The 13613-nt window shown below is 37.8% G+C and overlaps 1 protein-coding gene and 2 long non-coding RNA genes across 3 annotated transcripts; 1 reads left to right on the top strand and 2 right to left on the bottom strand.

The window, feature by feature from the left end:
• The first annotated feature begins 2012 nt into the window (after nucleotides 1-2012).
• lipca (lipase, hepatic a) lies at nucleotides 2013-13525 on the top strand. The gene is made up of 9 exons (XM_042492716.2): nucleotides 2013-2245; nucleotides 4421-4599; nucleotides 5695-5874; nucleotides 6048-6165; nucleotides 6310-6543; nucleotides 9560-9802; nucleotides 10776-10890; nucleotides 11316-11534; nucleotides 12833-13525. The coding sequence occupies exons 1-9, from the start codon at nucleotides 2164-2166 to the stop codon at nucleotides 12945-12947; spliced, it is 1485 nt and encodes a 494-aa protein (XP_042348650.2). The 5' UTR covers nucleotides 2013-2163; the 3' UTR covers nucleotides 12948-13525.
• LOC148190413 (uncharacterized) lies at nucleotides 4418-6401 on the bottom strand. The gene is made up of 3 exons (XR_015776649.1): nucleotides 6262-6401; nucleotides 4733-4800; nucleotides 4418-4638 (listed from the first exon to the last, which is right to left on the bottom strand). It is a non-coding gene; the product is annotated as an uncharacterized LOC148190413 (long non-coding RNA).
• Nucleotides 7032-8174, bottom strand: LOC148190412 (uncharacterized). The gene is made up of 3 exons (XR_015776650.1): nucleotides 8123-8174; nucleotides 7825-7884; nucleotides 7032-7680 (listed from the first exon to the last, which is right to left on the bottom strand). It is a non-coding gene; the product is annotated as an uncharacterized LOC148190412 (long non-coding RNA).
• Nucleotides 13526-13613: the final 88 nt, after the last annotated feature.

The following is a 13613-nucleotide window of genomic DNA, read 5'->3' as shown; positions in this document are numbered from 1 at the left end:
AAATCTGCTCCCCAGGAACATGAGGGTTAAAAGGACTGGAGAGGCGACCAGCCGGTGCCAGTGGGTCGGCAGCTCGAGGGCTGTGTGTGTGTTAGTTGTGAAACCTCTCTGTTGGTGTGATGCCATCTGTACACTTTACCTCCTTACATGAGGAGTAATAGTGTTCTTAATTTAATTTTACATTCAGCTTGTTTGATTTCATTAACAGTCAACTTCTTTGTAAGTTTTTGCAGCTCTCTCATTTTGTAAGGAAATAGTTCTCAGTTGTTGACTTTAGGATTTTGGTTTGGAAACATTTTATTTCTTTATTGTTAATAAATTCTTCTATTTTCCCTGATCCTCTTTTCAGTGGTTTAATTTTTTTGTCATGCCCCTCACCCTCTGAGCTTGATCGGGAAACATAACGTGGATAAACTGTGTATTTTTGTTCATATGGACATTGACTGGCTGCCAAAGCAGCATGCCCAGACAAAGAAGCAAACACACACTATAGTACTCAGAAAAGCAAAGGTTCATCGTGTTTGCTCTTCCACACTGTCCCCCTACAGATGTGACATCACACATTAGACAAACTGTGACTTTAACTCTTTTGCTGCTGGACTGAAATGAGGCTTTAAAGTAATGCTTTCAGTTTGAAACGTTGTTCTGTTCATGCGTAATGTAGTCAGCAGAGAAGGGTACTCACGCCTAAACAATAGAAACTGTGTATATACATATATATGTGTGTGTGTGTGTGTGTGTGTGTGTGTGTGAATACTGACATGATGTAGGACAGTTACCATATTTACGTGTAATAATTAAAAAATTATATTAATAAAACAGCCTTGATGATTTAAAAATTGCTTGGTTTTTTGTGTAAATGCATTATTGTCCACTGGGTAATTAAAACTATCATCATAGGAGCCGACATAAGACCACACGAGAATGCTCTTGAACAGAACAGTTGAATAAAACATTTAATTGCAATTTGCTGTCAGCAATTGATAATAGGGCCGTATGCAGTGAGTGATTGTATTTTAAGTTTCAAAGAGACTACTGACTAATTCTAACATCAGGTATGAAACTTCTGGTCTGAACTTCAAATCTGAAATTTGTGTCGGTGTGACATTTAATCACAACTCAAATTTCCTCTGGTAAATTTCAAAATCAAAAGCAATACAAGGACAAGCAGTTATAGAAAATAAATGAATATGTAATATAAATGAATAAATGAAGTTTGATATGGTACCTTGGGGTAAAAAAAAAAAAAAAAGATAACCTAAACACCTGGCATACACTGAGCTACATCAACATTCATTCATTTATGTGTGCTCCCTTACATTAAAATCATTCCTCCATGCTAGTTTAAACTGTTTGAGCCCAGCGTTGTAAAAAAAAAAAAAAAAAGTTTGTAAGTATCAGTGTATCAGTGTTTGACCATCAACTTTCTCTCGGTCTGTTTCCTCGCATCATTTACCGCACACAAAGTGATAGCCTACTTGGAAAACAAGTCGAAAGGTGATAGTAGCCTACATGATGCAACCGGTAACATTTAACGTCCAGGTCTGAAAACATACAAGCACAGAAACAGAAATGAGGATTGGGCATGTAGAAACCTAATCTGGAAAATTGTTTGTTTTGTTGTATCACTGAACATAAAAAGATAACCTCTAAAAACAACCTGTTGTTAGACTGAAGCCACTGAGTACATCAAGTGTTCCTCCTGTTCAAACATGCGTTGCGACAATGCGGGAAAACTCTACATCAAAATTTTGGGCGGCTTTAGTTCTTCTTGTTTGTCCATAGAATACATTTTGGCTGGGTAAAGGTAGTTCTGTATAAAAAAAAAATACATAAAGGACATTGTTTGCTTCTACTGGTGGGACATTAGGATCTGCATGAAGGATCTGTGGTCAGATTGACCTCTGAGTCACTCTGTCACTATCAGCAGTGTATCAGATCCCTCCCCTTTCATACCTTTGCTCTTTCACAGTGCGTTCGATCTACATGGTCTGACTCCCAGCCAATCAGGACAGGACCAATATGTTTCCCACTCTGAAAGTAATCAGGCTCCTCTAACGGATCTTTAATCTACACTCACAGATAAAACGACCGCACCAACATTACCTGCATTACAAGCATCACCTGTGAGAGAAAGAATAACCAAAGTGTGTGTGCGACATCATGTCTGTGGTCACAATCTTGTGCTGTTTGCTGTTAACGTTTCACCTCACTGAGGGGAAGAAAATCAAAGGAAACATTACAGGTGAGTGAAACGTGAAAAGTGTTTAAATTACTTCAAAAAATGTTATAAAATCAGAATCTGGTTAACTGCCTAGTAGGTTCACATACAAGGGACTTGCTTTGGTGATTTGGTGAACAGACACATGAATATAGAAAAGAATAAAAATACATTAACTTTATTAAAAGGGACTATTTAGTACATGTGCAATATTTCCTATTTTAAAAAGAACATTTGTTGCATTGGTTTAACTGCTTTTAATAATGGGCACCATAATTATATTTGTACACCCTTTCCCATCAGTCATGCTGTGCGCTGTCGGTTCATTATGTAATCACTATCAAGCTCCTGGTGGAGTTTTCAAACAGAGGGCACCAAACTGCAGGTTAAAAATGGGGCCTTTAGCCTCTTAATCTTGATCCGACCCTCCCAAAAAAAAATTAAAAAACCCTTTTTCTTAAATTTACAGTTTCAAGTGACAATAGATCTATCTATACTATAAAAATATATTGTATATTCTTGATCTGAAACTATCCGATGCTGAGTGAAGTGCTTACAATAAGGCATAATCTAATGGCTTAACCATTACTTCACACAGAAATATCCGAGGGGTATTGAGAACAATGTCCCTCTAAAGATGTTTGAAATATAAGGATATTCTTTCCTCTAGAAAAATAAAATCAACCTTGTTTGAATGTTCATTTTAAGACTATTGATTTCCAACTTTGTTGCTCTATGCATTTCCATATTTTTTGCACTATTTTTAAATTTAAAATTTTTAAAACAATAAAAGTGTTGATCTTTGATTGGCATTCTGTCTGCTGTATGAGATCTGCTTTATATTTGCATCGGGGCTTTCAAGATATTGTTTTTATCTTATTCCGTAAACATTTTAACATTGACAAGCTCCATATTATTGTTATAATAATAATAATTATTATTATCGCTATTAATGATTATTATTATTGCTATTGTTATTATTACAGATTGTAAATCGTAAAAACATGAAATTGAAAGAACATCATTCAACACCAGTATTTTGTCTTGAAAATGTCGAAAATTGTGACACCATTAATGTTTTGAACTGAGTGGTGAATAAATTGTTATATTACTGTACATTACAGTGGTTGTTTATGAGAATATAGATGATACAAAAAACAAACATTTCGCAAATATTGCTGGATATCAGCTGTTTTATTTAAAGTTAATTAAATATTTGCATTTTTCTTCTGCTGCTGAGTTCATTCATAGTAATTGTTAAGTTCCTTTCCCTTGATCATTTAATTTGGGGATTTCACACATAAAATAGTAAAAGTAAGTGTCTGAGCCACACGGAAAATCTCAGTGAGAGCACAGTGCATGCCAGCGCTGCTTCAGTTTGTTTTTATCCTTCAACGTTATTGCAGAAACCGTATTAAACTAATTAGTGCGAGATTTGTATCGTACACTCTTGTGCTCTGTTACTAATGAGTCAGACTGTTTTTAATTGCTCTCTGTGTTCTTATGGATAAACAGTCATAACACTGAGGAGACACACCAAGGAAGATGTGGGATTTAATGAGCAGAGGGGTGGATGATGGATGGATAATTACTTTTCATTACTTCCACTGTGGAAATGTTTTTATCATATCAGCAACCAGAGCTCACTGGATGGCAACTGTATCCCTAAACTTTAGGCGCCTGGCGTTATTAACATTAAAATGTTAGAATAATAAATATGCTGGACATGAATCAGTGATGAATCATAAAGAAAAAAGTAATGATAGATTTCTTTGGAGAAGGTTCTACAACGTTTGATTGTGGGCTGTGGTTTTAGACATGAGGAGGAGTTTATATAAGAAATTACGAGAAGAGTCTGGCAGAGATTCACTTGATGGGACTTTTTATGAAGCATCATGTGTGTATGTGCCAAAGACATCTGCATGACCTGCAAACATAGCAAAGTGCTTCTGGAAGGGCGTTACTCAGCCTGCAGTCCTCAACAGGAAGTGTCTCCCTGTTTACTCTCAGATAATTGTATCAAAACATGAATCAAAACATTTCCACTGCTCTCAAGCGGCCAAATAAGGTGAATTTTCTGTTATTTGTAACCATTAACCTCAGAGTAAACACATCCAGTAACTCAGCATGTTCTGACGTGCAGAGTAACCACTAAGAACAAACAGATAACTCTGGTGCTGTTTGATTCCTGAGGTGCAGTGGACACAGAGCAGAGGGTAGTCCTCGGGGTGAAAGAGCCGTACATCAGCAGTTCTGTCTTCAGCATGTTTTCAGAGGGTGAGGAAAACTGCAAACTGGACCCTCTGCAGCTGCACACACTCACCTCCTGTGGCTTCAACAGCAGTAATCCCCTCATCATCATCACTCACGGGTGGTCGGTAAGGTCAACTTTTGTTCCACTTCACTGACTTGAACCACTGCATACAAAACATGGAACTCGGGTCAGTGTGAAGGATTTGCAGCTGGCATAGTTTCAGATGTAAATGTTGCATAAAAATCCCTGAGACATACCGATCAGAGCTGGCCTTAGCAATTAAGCGATATAAGCAGTCACTCTGGACCCCGATCTCTGGGTACACCTGGAAAATATATTTTGAATGAAAACCAGACAACATAAAAATGGAACCCCCTAGACAAAACTGACTATATCTCTTGCCATTTATACCCCAAAATAGTGACGAAACAATAAGCTCAGAGACGGGCAAAACAGAAAATTTATGGAGGCTCAGTATGTAATTTGCTGTCTCCTATGAAACAGGCACGCCATTGATTCTGTTGTTTCAAAAAAATCTGGTTATATTAGATATGACAAGTTTAACAATACTGATGAATAGGATCAAAACGAAAGTCAATACAAAGTGGGATGAGTGTCTTCACAAGCCATGAAGCCCATGATTTAAGTTAAATAATTTACATTTCAAGTTATATTTAAGGGCCCTGACACACCAGGCCAACTGTCATCGATCAATGTCCGTGTCATCAGTCCCTGGTCCCTGGTTTTAGCTCTAGTCAGGCTTTGTCGGCTTTTTCCCACCCCATTTAATGTGTTGATTCGGTGTCGGAGATGGCGGAGCCCATCTGTGAATTGGTGAGATAGACTAACTGCTAGTCAAGAGGGAGCAAGATTGAAACAAATTTTTTATAACAGGTAAGATTGAGTTTTTATCCATTGAGCTCTTTGGCAGAAACCTTTCGTAATTACTAGTGTTATTGTTCAGTAGCACATGGTAAATATAATTTGTTCTTTCAACATCAGGTTGTTTTGTTAAAGTGGTAACTGGCTAACTAGCATTAAAATGGTCTTCCGTTTCCCCTTATTGAATGACAAAAAATAGGACTGCCTCTGCTGGTATAGAGAGTTATTTCACGTCAGCATTTGAACTTTTTTTCACGTCACTGGGTCCAGTTCATTGATCTGGAAACAGTTTGGACCACTGTAACCAGGAGTTACACTGTTTCTTGTTTTTCCTCAGCTGGACGGTATGATGGAGAGCTGGGTGCTCCGCTTAGCCACAACCCTGAAGACAAATCTAATAGATGTCAACGTGGTGATTACCGACTGGCTGGCTCTGGCTCACAATCACTACCCCATAGCTGTACAAAGCACCCGCACTGTTGGAAAAGACATAGCTCACCTGCTGATGTCACTTCAGGTCAGGGAAACATTCTTTACCCTATTTTTGGTGTCAAGATCATGTATGTGATGAAGTAAAATCAGCAACTGGTGTATTTTACTGCTGAAAAAGCAGCTTAAAACACCATACAGATACCAGATTCAAGTTGTCAAAAGTTGGTTTAAATATGCAACTATTATAAACCCCAACAGGAACACTACCAGTACCCAGTTAGATTGGTTCATTTGATTGGCTATAGTCTTGGCGCTCACATCTCTGGATTTGCTGGAAGCTATCTGGAAGGCTCGGAGAAAATCGGAAGAATTACAGGTGAGTTTTTCGACTGGGGTTGGGGTAATAATTGTGATTTCTAGGTCCACTGTCCCAAACAAATACAATTTGAAAGAGTATATTTTGAATAGTGACCTTTTTTTCCTGTATTTTGAAAGTGGCTCTTGTGTTGTACCGGTGCAGGTCTGGATCCGGCGGGGCCGCTGTTTGAAGGCATGTCCCCCACAGACAGACTGTCTCCTGATGATGCTGAATTTGTCGATGCCATCCACACCTTCACTCAGCAACGTTTGGGCCTCAGTGTGGGCATCAAGCAAGCTGTAGCACATTATGACTTTTACCCCAATGGAGGAGACTTCCAACCAGGATGTAACCTGCACAACATTTATGAGCACATAAGCCAATACGGGATGCAAGGTACGATCAAAAACACAATATCACTTAACATTTAAGTATATCGTTTTTAAGAGCAAAAGAGTTCATTGTCTGTGGAGGATGAACATGCACTGAAAATTCCATGGATAAATTTTCTATTTTGTGTAAAAGTAGAAATTTTAGCCTAATGGTGGTGTTATAAAGTTTCACCCAAACATCAGGATTCAACCTCAGGGAACCATGAACATTTTTTGGTTCTCTAGCCAATAGATTTCATGAGTGACCCACTGTTATAGCTCTGGCTCAACAGGAGTGAATTTTTTTAAGATTTAGCTGCTGAGAGTTAGGCATATAGGTTTCAGTGATTCAGCCCGCTCTCATAGAAAAACCAACAACATAGTAAGTTTAAACCTAAGCATGCAGGGGCGCCTGGTGGCTCAGTGAATAGAAAAGCGCCCCATGTTCAAGTCCGGTTTTGGCCGTTTGCTGCATGCAATTTTCTCAGTTTTTGAATTCTTCATTCACCGTAAAGGCATATGAAAAAAAAGCTCCTTATTTCACACAGAAGCCATGAAAGGGTCTTCACTATGCTGTGGTGTTATCGTTAGCCAGCCTTTGCTTTCATAGAAACCTTACAGCGAAATTGAATGGTTTTTATTTGGGTGGGCCTTAATTACAACCTTTTGCTACAGTTAACACTAATGTTTGATTTTTTAAAGTATAAAAATACTGAGACTAAGTTGAACAGATGACATGATGAGCCAACATTACAAAGCTGAAGGTGGCCAGAATGTTTACGGCTATTGGCTAACTTAAGCTAACGTTACCTAACAAGGTTTGCTGCAAAGTGCCATTATATAATGTTGCCAACATAATGAATGAGATTATATATACTTGTGACTTGAAGCAAATGTTGCAAACACTATGTCGCCTTAAGGCCAAAACTGTCAGTCCACAGCTAATCTGCAGTTATGAAAAGACAACATATTACAGAGATGCTTCTGTGTAAAACGCTCCCCGCGCCTTCTCAGAAAAAGTCTGGTGCAAGAGAGAGAAGAGTCATAAAATAACTAATAATTACGTTGCATAAACCCACATACCTGCAGTTATGAAGAGACAACATTTTACAGGGTTCCTCCTGTTTTTAAATCTCCTCGCGCCTTCCCGGGAGAAAGTCCGCTGTAAGAGCGGGAAGAACAATGTTATAAATCGGACTTTTCACAACACAGTAAAATAAAATAAAAATATCTAAAAAAAAATTATATTGAATGGCAATTCGGTCACTTAAAATAAATACTAATTACGATGCATAGACCCACATACTTGCAATTATGAAGAGATGACATTTCACAGGGTTTCTTCTGTGTATAATGCTCCCCGCGCCTGTAACATCATGTACAAAGTCACCGTGTTAACAACATAGACGCTAGCTAGCTGCTACCCGGCGGCCCTGCTACTCCAAACTTCGACAACTCTCATGTCATAAATAAGAGATTTTTCCATCAAAACAGCAAAAATGGTAACTCAAATTAACCACAGTGTTATTACGTCGCTTTTACATCAATTTCAAGTAAATGGAAAGTGCAAAATAATCGAAAATGAGCACAAACAACGCGCTTACCTGCCCAGGAGAAAGTCCGGTGCAACAGGAAGCGCATCTCGCATGAGTGCAGCTCATTCAACACCTTCAAAATAAAACTATGACAAAAACTAAAAAAAAAAAAAAAAACTAAATAAAAAAAAAATAAATAAATAAATCTTCCGTGGGGGGCGGGCAACCCTACACATGATGCTAACTCTATGACTGATTATTTTGTGAACACGAATAGATAATAATAATAATAACAATAACAACAACAACAACAACAACAATAATAATAATAACAATGATAAATGTATTTTTATTCTCAATTTTCAATCAAAAAAAATTATAGAGGGAATAATTTTATCTCCGTCAAAATAAAAGTGTTGCATTTTACCTCATGCACACCTTTTCACCATTTCTTAGGTGATAAATGCAAACATTTGAATTAACATTTTAAAATTTCTCATGCTTTTCTATAAAGCTCTACCAGCAGGATGTGCAAGTACATTGTAGCTGCACGAAAAGTCATTGACTCATGGCATTTGAGGCCGTTGAGGTCAATTGACATATAAATGATCACTTTTTGAATTATGTAGTTCTTTTAAAAAGAATACTGTGATAAAAACTAAACTTGAATATCTTATTACATCTTTTAAAAAGCAATTCTGGTCCAAAACTATTACAGTTACTTCTCGGTGACACTTTAAGGTCAGGATGATTCTTGATATTTAAGCATGCTCTCATTTAGGCCTGAACAGATACACTATTCAAATTTCTGGTACTGGTGTGCCATTTACAACCCTACATCTGTGGAGAAAATGCAGAAGTCCAAACAGAGCAGTGTGTTCTGCTGCTTAACTGCTTACTGGTTTACCTCTTCCTCTGCTCTATCATAACATTTCTTTTTTCTCTTAATTGGTCTTGCCACCTCAAAACACTGGTTCAGAAGGAATATCTTGGGCATCAATTCATCTCTTGCTTGTTGACAGTTTCTCGTTAAGCGTTGAGGCAGATGAGTTTAATTCCCTCCAGTCTCAACACAAGTGGCTCTGGGATTTATGGTGCCTCTCAATCCAAAACACATCCGCATAATATGACAGTGAGAGCCACATTAAAGCATCTGTCATCCTCAGGAGTTAATTAGCAACATGTGCCTTCCTCAGCGCTGTCCATCCCTCCAAGCTGAGCTGCCTCCAGGCTACAAGAGTCTACTCAGAGAAAAGGCCTTCGGAGCAGTTCAGGTTCAGACATAATGAGACGCTTTTAGGAGATGTGACAGCAGGACAGGCTGATAGATGTCAGGCTTTGGTGATAATGAAGTCAATCCACAAATAATGGTCACACGCTAACGTACTCCACAGCCTCTCAATCCACAGGAGAATATTTTGTCTGAAAATTAAATGTTGGGAGAAAAGAAAAATCAATGTCTCATGTTTTAAATGTGCTCAATATTTTTTTTATTTCCTTACACAGCTTTTCAGCAGACAGTGAAATGTGCTCATGAGCGCTCTGTCCATCTGTTCATCGACTCTGTGCTGAATAAAGACAAGCAGAGCATGGCCTACAGGTGCAGCGACAAAAGTGCCTTTAACAAAGGTGTGTGTCTGGACTGTCGGAAGAATCGCTGCAACACGCTCGGCTACGACATCAAGCGGGTTCACAGTGGCAAAAGCAAGAGGCTCTACCTGAACACACGCTCTCAGATGCCTTACAAACGTATGTGGTTTGTTTTCATCATTTAAACCAATCAGGTTTAAAGGCACAGTTCCCCTTAAAATCAAAGATACATTCCTCTTATTTGTAATGTTATTTATCACTGGAGCTGAAAAATGAAGACAACGCAGAAGTGCCAGAAACTGCAGTTCCTCTAATGGTCACTGGAGGCTGCTCCAGAGACCAGTCAATCCCTACAGACCCCCTCATGTTTACAGCTTGGTACGCACTACAGTTTGGGTCTATATAACTACTTTACCCCTTCACGACAACTGTATGAGGGGAGAATGTTAACATCTTATTAAGGATTAAAATTATGGAGAATTAAGGGCAACCTTCTTTAAGCAACAGGCTGTTTGACAATAGTGTCTTTGGCTTCGAAAAACAAGATGGTGACGGCAAAAATGCCTAACTCATGGCTTCAAAACAGAAGTCCACAAACCGATGGGAGATGGCATGGTTGCGATGTCCATTATTTCTATAGTCTATGATAGATGCATGTTTCCCTCTGCACAATTGGTGGATGTAGTTCAGCAGAAAGAAAAAAGTTCCTACATGAAACGGCTCACAACCAGGTCTGTGGATTATCTTGAGTAAAAGGGTAATGATTTCTGGAAAGAGACATTGCTGTTGAGCTTTTCAAATGTATTATTTTCTAAAAATTATTTAACTTTATTTTAGGTGCTTTGAGCACCACAAGCCGAGCGCCATCTAGCTCCATTACATTGGAGGGAAGGCAGACATCTCTACGGCCAATACCTCTATATTAGTATATTCTGAATAAATGTAGTATTTACATTTAGCATATCAAATACATACTTAATATCTAATTAATTCTGGTATTTTTTATTTATTAAAAAAAATTATATCTTTTCTTCTTGTCAACAAAAAAAAAGAGCCAAACTATCGATAGAGAAAATAAACTGTGCTGGCTTTTCTGTCTTCATTTCATCTTCTTCTGGTTCCTTCTCTGCAGTCTTTCATTACCAGTTCAGGATCCAGATTGTCAGCCAGATGGAGAGGATTGAGCCTGCCTTCACCATCTCCCTAACTGGAACAAAGGAGGAGAGTGGAGACCTCCCCATCACTGTGTGAGTACTACACCACCTCCCATCCCATCGAGACGGTCGATGTACTCGGGCTTTGACACATGCAAAATGCAGCTGTGCTCTCAGCTCCATAAAGAAAGAAGTAAAGGAGAGCAGCTGACACACATGGAAACAACTGGAGCTGCTGCATGAAAGAGAACTATAAATGGAGATGATGGAGTGAATAATTTACTCAAGACACTATTCCCTGACTGCGTGATCTCTAATGTTCTGTGTATCAAAGAGCCGCAGGCACACCAGTATACATCAGTTTTCAGAAGAGGAAATCTCATGTTCTGTCCTGCTTTAGTTGCAGACCATCACTTTGTTTTGTAATAAATAAGTGTGACAGCCTGTTGTAAGATGTTCCCTGCTGTTCTAATCTCACTCTGTCTTGCTTTTGTGTCTTCCTTTTTTAACTCCAACAGCACCGAAAAGATTTCAGGTAATAAGACCTATACTTTCCTGATCACACTGGACAGAGACTTGGGGGATCTGATGTTCCTCAATTTGCACTGGGAGGGTTCAGCTCGGTGGAAGAACGTGTGGAACCGAATGCAGAAAATCTTTGGCTGGGGCGGCCAGCAGAGTAAAGCACAGCTGACAGTGGGCAGGATCAGCGTCAAAGCAGGCGAGACGCAGGAGAGGTACAAATCTAGAAATATTGAGATGGCAATACTTCAGTTTAAAAATACTTCATTACTTTTTAACTATTCACAATACTGAAAACTCTACACACTCAGAATACAATCAACAGAAAATTAACCCTGATTGCATATTTTTACTTTGTATTATTATATATATTTCAATGGATTATTATGTTAATTATTTCTATAATAATATTAAAATGCTGCTTATTATCACTTCACATTAAAATGTAAGTAGCATTTTAACATTGTAGGTGGTAGAAGTGAATCTAATTCTAACAAACATATATACTGTGAGTAGTTTGTTTTTTGTTTTTTTATGTTTTAAATGCAGACACAGCAAAGTGCTGGCCAGTGGGAGGTAAACACAGGTTCATCATAGTTTAACACAATGCACGCCATAACATGCTTTATTCTCCAAATGTCATCTAATTGTCATAATCAGAGATATATCTCAGGTTATGCCTTCTCTGCATCAATTTATGGTGGAAATGTCGTTAATTTTGTTAAATTAAAAGTCCTCTGCTACTTCTATGTTTTTATTAAGACAACAAATGCACATATTCTAAATATTGAGGGGGATTTGTCCCCCCACACCTCCCCAAAAATTATTCCTGTGACTAAAAACACCAGATATAAGACACATTACAACCATATTTTCAATTATTTTCCAACTATTAACTGCTTTGCAGAGATGGTTGTTTAAAACAGTTGTAAATTATATTTTATAAGATGGCTGTAGTTTTTGTTTGAGAAAATGTTAATCTGTAAAGTAACTAGTTGTCATACAATTAAAGTGCAGGAGTAAGGATTATATTACCACTATGAGATGTAGTGGAGTAGATGTATAGAGTACCATAGAACTTAATTTGTCAAGTAAAGCACAGGTACATAAAAAAAACGTACGAACAGTAGATGAGTAAATGCACTGTTAGTACAAATATTGGAGGATCATTACTATGTGCGTACTGCTATTAAATGTATATATTTAAGATAGCTCTAACATGTTGTGTAGTATATAAGTAAACTGTGCCAAGTTAAATCATACTAAATACATAAACTCCACATAAGCGTGATAAAGAATAAATATACTTGTTTTAAGATACAGATCACATCTTGTGTCCCACTACTGACCGCAGAAAAACATTCTACATCTGCACCATCAAAGGCTTTCAGTGCCACCTAGTGGACAGTTTGCGATGCAGAGAATTTCAGTCATTTATCATCATGGACTCAGCTCTCTGCTGCACTTCACTCTTCAGTAACACCATAACAACTAAATTGTTTCTTTTTTGCAGGACATCTTTTTGTCCCATGTCAGATGATGGACGGCATATTGAAGAGTTGCAGGATAAAGTGTTTGTGCGTTGTAAAGAAGATAAACCAAACAAGCGCAGAAGAAAGCAACATTAATACACTTTAGTGGGATCCTTGATGTATTCAGCTGACTGAGGGTCGAGGATGGAAGTTCACAACAGGATGCAACTCGTTAAACTCCTCAAAGTGAGGCAGATTTGGGGAGTAAATTAGAAATCATTACCTGAAGATGTGCCTCTACATAAAAAGTGTTGAAGTTTAAGAGAATTCTGTGAGGCTATAGAACAACTACCAATTGTAAACTGTATTTACAATTTACACAAACATGTTTAAGTTTAATTATGTGATACAATTGGTAATACAAGTATTACACGGTGTATTTTAAGAACCTGCCCACATTTACGTTTCTGTCCTCATACAAATGTTTTTCAAGTGTATGAGGAATTGGAATTTTGCCAACTCAAATATTAAGCGAACAGTGAACACAGAGCCGGGCATTCAACAACCTTTTGATGACGTTAATTCCAAAGTATGTTAATATATTTTTTTCTATGTGTGTCTTATGCCACTTTTATGCCATTTAAAAACCTACTTTAAGTCTTGCCAATAACATCGTATGAAAACATGTTAATCAAACTCAAACCAGAGCAATAAATATGAACTCTTTCTTTTCTGTTTAGTTTTGTGGTGGTTGTTTATCACATCTGTAAACTCTGAGGCAGGTTAGATCAGATAAAGCTGGAACGGTAAACACAAGCTCAT

Source organism: Plectropomus leopardus, chromosome 1 (genome assembly GCF_026936395.1).
Source record: "Plectropomus leopardus strain MGB_pleo_1.0 chromosome 1, ASM2693639v1, whole genome shotgun sequence".
Classification (NCBI taxonomy): domain Eukaryota; kingdom Metazoa; phylum Chordata; class Actinopteri; order Perciformes; family Serranidae; genus Plectropomus; species Plectropomus leopardus.
Note: the sequence above shows the minus strand (reverse complement) of the source record. Positions and strands in the feature narration are given on the sequence as shown.

Bases quoted from the DNA above. Each gene is read 5' to 3' on its own strand.
- lipca (XM_042492716.2), top strand. From the start codon at position 2,164: ATGTCTGTGGTCACAATCTTGTGCTGTTTGCTGTTAACGTTTCACCTC. The intron at 6,544-9,559 runs GTACGATCAAAA...TTCCTTACACAG, and splicing joins AAGCCAATACGGGATGCAAG to CTTTTCAGCAGACAGTGAAA. The intron at 9,803-10,775 runs GTATGTGGTTTG...CCTTCTCTGCAG, and splicing joins CTCTCAGATGCCTTACAAAC to TCTTTCATTACCAGTTCAGG.